The sequence below is a fragment of the Trachemys scripta genome, chromosome 5, assembly GCF_013100865.1.
Source record: "Trachemys scripta elegans isolate TJP31775 chromosome 5, CAS_Tse_1.0, whole genome shotgun sequence".
Taxonomy (NCBI): domain Eukaryota; kingdom Metazoa; phylum Chordata; order Testudines; family Emydidae; genus Trachemys; species Trachemys scripta.
The window spans coordinates 131,492,167-131,501,054 of record NC_048302.1 but is presented as its reverse complement, the minus strand read 5'-3'; the positions used below and the strand labels follow the sequence as shown (position 1 = coordinate 131,501,054).

Genomic DNA, 8,888 nt, shown 5'->3' with positions numbered 1-8,888 from the left:
TGGCTGTGCTGTCCCGGGCATGGCTACACAATGCTCCTACTCATCGGAAGTCTTTCCACTGACTTGAATGGCCGGGGGATTGGGCCCCAAACAATTAGCGGTAAATAAACAATAACTGCGAATTGAAAAGCGCCCATCAACCGCAGTGGGAATTTGGAGGGGCCAGGGTTAGGCCCTGTGTCAAGCTTTGTATGTTAACCATTTGCAGGCACTGTTCGTACACCGCTAAAGGGCTGTTTGGTTATTCTCAGCTCTGCCTTTATTTATGGTCACCGCAGGGCTCCTACAAACCCGAAAAGAAATACGCTTTTCCCACTGAGACTGCCCAACTTGGTTCCCCTGGGGAATTTTGGCAGGACTGGGCCGACTGGGATTTCTGAGCGCTCTTTGGCAAGCCCATTAGCAATCTTTGCACACACACCATAATGAACCAGACGTGGTTCACAGCGAGTGCACCACTGGCCGGTGCTGCTTGATATTGTTGGCTTCCTGCAGGGACATAGTTTGACACACACCAGACTTGCTTGTGCAATAATTCATTTAGTTCAGTGTCAGCTTGACAAGGGTATTGCAGAGTTCAGCTACTACCCGCTCCATACACGGCCTCCAGTAGATTAGTTTCTTTCTTTCTTTTTTTTACATGTTGTATATTGACTTTCCATTTGAAAACAAAGAGAAAGGAGGACAAACCATAACACCCGGTTTTCCTAACACTGTGAGCCTGGCAGCTCGGTTTCGCTTCTTGCAAAATCTTAGTCAGAGCGGCTGGGTAAACATACGTCAGACCCCAGTAATGAAAGCCATGTTAGTCTTAATGGGCCAAATTTGCTCCAGGTGGGACTGCACTGACCTGGGTGGGATTACACCTGGGATGGATTTGACAGCATGTCTCCACTATGGAGCATGTTTTCCCATATTTTTATTGGCACCAGAGAACAGACCTGAGAGAAGACGTTTAGACTCAGATCCACGTTCTGCCCAAGTCCCCAGGGTATCTGAATTCAGGGATTGTGGGCTGAGTCTATTTCTAAGATTAACACACATTCTTTGTGGAGCATACTGGGCTTATCAGCTGCCCCAAATGCAAAAAAATAGACACATGAAATACATAGCGGGGTGTGGCCTGACCAACTCATTGGCTGAGTGCAAATATACAACAAAGCATAACACACGACACTGTGCCTGGTCATACTCTGTTGGTGCTACCGCTGTTGCCCTTTTGGGGGGGTCACACATCTTCTTTCTCCACATAGTCTAGGGCACTGAAGGCCACTACATCCTCTTGGATGTGGGTTCAATCTGGATCTGCATGGTGGGGAAAAAAATCATTGCTACCCTTTTTGGCCACAACAAGAGCAAACAAAACCGACGATTACTGAGGGCCACTGAATGTTTCAGCTTGGGGAGCGCCGCCGGCTCGGCAAGGAATTGTATCAGAAGGGCACAAGAGCGCTGACTATCATCCTGGACTGCCTCAGCTCAAGAACCCTGATGCATTACAAGGGGGAACGGCAACCTCTATGGAGAGATGTTTGGCTTTAGCTCCGACATACTAACCTCAGAGATGGGCCTACATGGAAACCTCCATCCCAAACTATGGGGAAGTTTGAGTCTTGAGCTGAACTTCGCTGCCACCATTTCTCTCCTATAGTTTGAGAGAGAGAGAGAGGAAGAGGTGGTGGCAGAAGAGCCAGATATGTCCCATATCCAAAAGCATGTCTGGCAGTGTTTCCTCACTGCTGACCCAGAGCAATATGTGCTAGCGATGGTGCTGGCAGTGGGTGCTGTGCGAGGCTCAGGGCGCTTTTCAAACTCAAAGTAAAATGAGAAGGGTAGCTCAGATTTGGATTAGAAAAAGGACCCGCACTTCCCTTTGCTTCAGCGTGTAAGTGAGGAGGACTGTTCAGGCATAAACCCATCTTACGCATATGTAGTAACCTGTGGCCACATATATCAGAGACCCCAGAGTCGACAGCAGGAATCAAACCCTGGGCCCTTCACCATAAGCCCTTACCCGTGAGCTAACGGAACAGCTCTGTCAGCTGTCGCTAAGCAGCCGCTGAATCCTGGCTGGGAACAGCCTCTGGAAGGAGACGTGGTCACATGCACTAAGACAGGAGAATTACAGCCAGCTTTGGGGCTTTCATGGTGTTGACCTTTCCATTTTTTTGTAATCGCGAAGGATGCATTCTAGTTTCCCATGAATTGCACAGCAGCTGTGAAACACCATCACCCCAGCAGACGAAACAGATCGTTTCCCTAGACCCCACAGTCCCACTGCTTCCTTCATCTGGCAATACAGCGGATCAGACTCTGGCATCCCATTAGAGCACTAGTATTGCCCTTATACTAAACCCTTATTCCTGTAACCTTAGAGGGCGGTGATCACAAGACCTGCCGGTGGCTCATTTGACACCCGATCGCTTTTTCCAGCCTGCCTGACAAACGTATTGATTGCATCCCGTTTTCGTCCCCTCTACCCACATGTAATGCACATTTAAAAACAAACAAATCGTTGTCCCTGGGCTTTAAATATCCGTTTCTCTGAGCCCGCAGCAGTCTGGTAAATCGTACATTTGGTAGTCAATCGCCTCCATGAAGTCATTAGGGATCCCTAAGGAAACGGACTCCACCTCCATTTTATAAGCTGCGGTCATGCCCCCTTTGCTGGAGCCCCTTATTTTGTTGGAGAGGCTGTTCATCTTTTCTTTCAGTTGGGTGGAGGATGGTTTTTGGAAAGCGGTGACCATTTTCCACCCTTTGAAGCTTAGCGTTCGCCTCTTAGGGGTTCTTTCCTGAGGGGTGGAGTTCAATATGAAAGAGCTGTTCAGGGTGGCGATTCTGGGCCCCATGTCCATGTCGGAATCCCGCCCCGAGCTGCTCATGGAGGCGGCGCGCCAGTGGTTGTCGTACACCCTCCAGATGGGCCGGCGGCGCCGGCGGCACTGACATTTGAGCAGCCTGATGAAAGCTCTCTTGAACTCTTTGCTGGAGCAGGGGTAGATGATGGGGTTCACGCAGCTGTTGAAGTACCCCAGCCAGAAGATGATCTTGAAGACCATGTCGGAGGGCTTCAGGGAAGGAAAGAAGGAACCTTGGAGGAAATGGGACAAACAAGGTTAGAGGAAGGCCATTGGGGAACTTGAACTGAAGGTCAGAATATCAAGGGCTGCAAGGAAGGGCGAAACTGATGGTAACCCTGCATAAAATCGGCATGCACCATAGACCAAGAGTTGAGGGTCTGACTCTCTGTTTCGATGCCCCAGGTTGAGCAGTGTGATTTTGCTCAGTGAGATCGTACTCGGCAGAAGCAAGGCTGGCAGGCCTGGGCCCTAGGTGCTCGTAACGATGCAGTCAGACTGTGCAGGAGATGGGAACTACAGCATCCACCGCACCGTGGGACAACATCAGGGATGAACCAGCTTCACCACAGCAGCGCTGCTGAAGGAGCTCAGCGTCAGGGAAATCTCTCTCTTCCCATCCCCCCACCTGCCTGCCCAGTGCCCATCCTGGCTGCTTGGGCTGGGCTCTGGGGACAGTACTTGGGCCTAAATCATTTCCCACGATTCATAGAGAGACAGGCTTAGAAGCCACAATCCAGACCACACGGCAACGTTTCCTGTCTTACCTGTAAAGGTACAAAGCCTGCTTCTCATCTGGTGCAAATCAGCACCGTGCAAGTGAAGTCAATGCAGCCATGCCCATTTGTACCAGCGGAGGATCTGGCCCCTGTGATATCATCTTTGAGTAAACTAGGTGTTTCAGGAAAGTATCTGGTTGACAGGCCTGGAATCCAAGTCTTCTAAACGGAACAGATGTGGCAGCACATCAGACCACCCGCTGCCTTGATGCCCTCACAGGAAAGAGCCTCCAAAACCCGGCCCAGCTGGAGACTCTGTAGTGGGGTGGTCACCCCGCTCCGGCCTTGAAGGGCTTAAAGCAGCCCTGTGAGAGGGCTGTGGCAGGGGAAAAGCTGGGCTGGTGGGGAAAGCAGCCACTGCTGTACACCATGCAATCAGGGCCTAGCTGGCCTTTATAAGAGGGCTGGGGGCCAGAAGAGGGAGACACTCTCTAGCTTTGTGAGAGAGAAGGACCTGGCTGCCTGGGACGCTGAGGAGGGTACCTAGGGTGGAGCAGGGCTGGGGAAGGGCAGAGGGAGCTGGGGAGCTCCAGCCTAGCAGAGCCCCAGGCTGCAGGCCGAGGTAAGGGCCCACAAAAGGGTACCAGGGCTGCAGAGGGGCAGCCCAGAGATAGGCAGAGAGGCAGCTGGTCCAACCCCCATTGCTGATGATGAGGGGTTTAGAGACTTCAGTTTGCCCCAGTGAGTGGGGGCTAGATGACGACTGGCAGTAGCCACTGAGGCGAGGTGGAGATAGAGGGTTGGGGGTTCCCCCAGGAGAGGAGACCCAGACTGAGGGGGTACTGCCAGGGGGGCAGAACCCTGATCTACAAGGGCATCGGGGTCAGGGAGGGACATGGGGGGCCAGAGGCAGGCGAGACAACAGCCTGCAGGGGGCGCTCCGGGCTGGAAAGAGCTAATTCCCTGGACAACCAGCAGGAGGCGCTGCACCGGTGAGTCGTCGCCCGGCCACAGACTCCCAGACAGTGGGGCGAGCGGGTTGTGATGAAGGTTTCTATGATAGACACACGTTTCAACCCAGCCCAAGCGGGCCACTGGACAACTGCTTTTTGCCCAATGCCGGCACGGGCTGGCACTACTCTCCTAGGGCCAATCTACCAATCCCCTGAGCCATCCAGTTCCCCGGTGCAGAGTCTTTATCTGCACGTCTTAGAGGATATCACTCATTTGGCCCTGGCTCCCGATGTGCAGGTTAACCACGTTAACTGCCGAGCCCTTGTGATCAATGAGAACAGGGAGCCAGGGCTCAGAATGGTACTGCGGCACCAAGGCTGCTGCAGCAGTGAGTGTGGTATATGAACCCAGGCAGAGAGACAGCGCAGCTGTGCGTGACACTGATGGTTTTCCCAATGCTAGCGCCAGACAAAGAACTCGTCCCCCAGGGACTGCTGGTGTCAGTCACTGACAAACACTGCAGCAGGCTTGCAATCTATAGAAGAGAGCAATTGAACAAGCGAGACTGAGGTGCTTGGGGAAGCCACAGAGTGCAGTCAGTTATCAACCTGAAGGCAGTTCCCGTTTCAAGGCAGATGAAACTCTAATAAATTCTGAGGGAAGACTTTAATCTGTACCCACGGCCGGTGCATGTACAGGATCTCGCTGACTTTTATGGAGAGCTCTGTCCTGAGCTGCCGCTCCTCTCCTGTTTGGAGAGCGGAGGCACGTGGCCAGTTTATACAATCCTCAAGGTCCTTGCAGCTTGGATTCTAGCTAGAGAGAATGGAAAAAAAGTGTTGTGAACTATAAATGTGTATATATGGCAAAGAAGTGCGGGAGGTGTGGTGGGGAGCGGGGGGCGGGAGGGGACTCCTGGGTTAGTATAGCTGTAGATCCGCTACTGACTCATGCGGCCATTTGGGCACCAGATGAACCATCTGGATAGTGATGTAAACCTACCTCACAGGCGTTTGATGAGGCTTAGTTCAATAGCGTTTCTAAAGTGCTTTGGGATCCTGACCTGAATAGTGCTTTACTATTGCTAGGGTGACCAGACAGCAAGTGTGAAAAATCGGGACAGAGGGTGGGGGATAATAGGCGCCTATATAAGACAAAGCCCCAAATATCGGGACTGTCCCTATAAAATTGGGACATCTGGTCACCCTAACTAGTGCACACTATTTATTACTACAGTACTTAAGAAACCTAAAGAAAGATGTAACTAAGTGTCTAGTTTAGCTGTACATAGCCAAAGCATGCACGTATGCCAAGACTCTTTTTAACTCCCAGGAGAGATTTACAGTAGATGGTGCATTGGGATAATCATTTTGTTCTTCTGTTGGGAGCGGCAGAACCTCACCAATAACTCAAGGAGCTATGACCAGGGATACATAACCAAAATAGATTTGCCTTCAAAATGCGGATCATTTCTGTAAAACAAAGAATGGACTGAAAAAGAAGAGGCAGCCGTACCAGCGAGGACATTTATCAGGGACTGATATTCAAGGTCTCCTTGCAAAGTTACTCTAAAACTTACATGATTTAACAATGAAATCTTTTCTATAGAACTTTGAAACTGCCCTGAAGAGCTGAATAGGAAAAAACCCAAAGAATATGGTTTAAAAAGTCCACAGAGAGGTAGGTTGTCGCTCTGTTTTCTGTGATAGGCAGGTGCCAAATGTTACCATTAACCAGGCTATGTTGCATCCTGCACAGCCAAAAGTTACCTTCTCTCTCCACCCCCCATCACAGAGGATGCTGGCTCCCCATTCTGTTGTGGCATCCCAGCACGCATCACACTATGACATCACTGCTTTTGCATGGCGTTGGCTGTGTAGTTAAGTAATTCCCAAGATTACCAAGCTCAAAATTTCAAAAATCATGAACCAAGTCCACAAAATCATGAGATTTAAAAAAAATAAATAAATTTGGGGATCTTTTAATTTACAATCTGGCACTGGAGCCTGTAGGGTTCCCTTTTTCAAACTTGTCTCCCCAACCTGGAGGGCTAGAAACATACTTTTTATTTTAAGTGAAAGCTGAGATTCTCACATAATCACGTGACTCCAGAAGATGGGACTTAAAGTGAATAACATGAGCCCTCTGAACACAGTTTTACTGCTAATTTATACCTTGAATGTGTGTGTCCCCTTCTGGCATAGGAAAAGGAATTGGGGCACAAAGTTATCCTCTAATTATGTCTTCTTTACTTTGCCCATTTTAACAAATGACTGCTTTTACAGATATCATAGGCCAGCTCTTGACAGGAATGTACACTGGCTTCGACCCATGTGTAACCTGTACGATGGCCCTTGAATGGAGAGTCCACCAAGAGAAGAATGCAGTAGCACAGAATAGCCACAACTTCCCTATCACTGCGTGGACCAGATGGGGGGTCCAGCCCAGCCTGAAAAGCCTTAGATGCTGGTTCAGGAGGGGGGCAGGACAAGAAGATATGTCGATTCAGCACATGGCGGCAGCCTCCCACAGCACAAACTCTGAGAGGGGGTGAGTGGTGGTATTATAGACCAGGGGTGCAGTCTAAGTTCCAGTGTAATTCAGAGAGAGATAATTCCCTGCAACAGCAGTTGTGATTCTAGGTGTCCATCTTCATAGCATCACTATTGTCTTTTGAACTGGATATTAATTAAACTTATTGGAGTGCTTTTTGGACCTGGAAGCAGTTGATAAGGCACTGGTCCTGGCTTCTATTCTCAGCTCTGGCACTGTCCTTGTGCAACTCAGTTCACCTTTCTGTGTCTCTGTTTCCCCATCTGTAAAAGGGGCAAAATGGTATGGATCTTTCTTTGCAAAGTGTTTGGAGAGCTGCAGATATAAAATTGCAACTTAACTGCTGACTGTTATTCACTCTTGAGCTTTTTTAAAAAAAATTCAAACAAAATATAACCTCTCAAATCTTCCCAGTTATTTTTTTGCTTGCTGTTTGATTTATTAACTTTAGAAGAAACACATAAGCAAAAATAAAAAAAAATACAATGCAATGAGCAAGAGCCTTAAGGATGGGATTGTCACAAGTGCCAAAGGGATTTAGGAACATGAGTCCCAGTGACTTTCAATCCCAATTCAGGTAGGCACTTGTGACAACCCCTCTCTAAATTAATGTTATTGAATCGACCAGGAATTTAATATTAATGAATTTAACATATCTTAATAATTAATTTAGCATGATTAAATTAAACATTATTCCAGCATCACTGCAAAGGAATGCAAACAGATAACTGCTTTATGCTTTGCAGCTTTGGTAAGTATTCTCACACTTCTTATCAAACTGCCTGTACTGGGCTAGCTTGATTATCACTTCAAAAGTTTTTTTTCTCTTACTTAATTGGCCTCTCAGAGTTGGTAAGACAACTCCCACCTTTTCATGCTCTCTGTATGTGTGTATATATATATATATATATCCTCAATATATGTTCCATTCTATATGCATCCGAAGAAGTGGGCTGTAGCCCACAAAAGCTTATGCTCAAATAAATTTGTTAGTCTCTAAGGTGCCACAAGTACTCCTGTTCTTTTTTTGGTTTCTAATGTTTTTCTTGACACAAAAGGCCAGGACTTCCCGTTGTAGCCAGCAGGTGGCACTGTTGCACCCGCAGCGTCTGCTGCTCACTATTACACAGAAAAGCCTGAAATAACTTTCTGACTCAGTCTTAATTTCTTTTAATTTTAGCTCTGGATGACAAATCACGACACTGTGTGACTGAGCGTTAATTTGTATTTTAGTAAATATCATTAGCTCTGGGTATCATTATTATTTTATCTGCACACATAGCCTGGTGTCAAAACAGTTGAAAGGGTGTTGAGAGTCTGGCGTGAAGCCACAGAGATCCAGAAATTCAGCGTTAAGGAGAAAACCTTCCATGGCCCAGTGAGGAGCTTTCCAAATCGTCGGATAGACGAAAATATACTCTGTAAAACCCAGGGCCCTAATTCAGCAAAGTACTTAAGTTCTGGGCAGAACAGGGATGGATTTAAGCACACGCTTAAAGTTAGGCATGTGCTTAAGTGCATGCTGAAATTATAAGCATGTGCTTACATCCTATTGAAGCCCAGGGGAGTTAGGCACATGTTTAAGTGATGTGACAGGGAAGGTTGGACTTAAGCATGTTCTCAAAGATAAGGATGTGCGTAAGACCCCAGGAAAGCACTCAAGCCATGTGTTTAAATGTAAGCATGTTTTTAAGTTCCGTTGCCCTCAGTGGGACTTAAGCATGTGCTTAAAGTTAATCATGTGCTTAAGCGATGGCCTGAATAGTGAGGCTTTCAATTGAGACCAAAACCCTGTGCGGAA

General features: G+C 48.0%; 1 protein-coding gene across 1 annotated transcript in view; it reads right to left on the bottom strand.

Moving 5' to 3' along the window:
• Positions 1–662: 662 nt before the first annotated feature.
• Positions 663–8,888, bottom strand: part of ADRA1D (adrenoceptor alpha 1D) — a 66,470-nt gene continuing 58,244 nt past the window's right edge. The window contains exon 2 of the mRNA XM_034772548.1: positions 663–3,094. Coding sequence (XP_034628439.1) covers positions 2,529–3,094 — 566 coding nt within the window. The 3' untranslated portion in view covers positions 663–2,528. The remainder of the gene's footprint in view (positions 3,095–8,888) is intronic.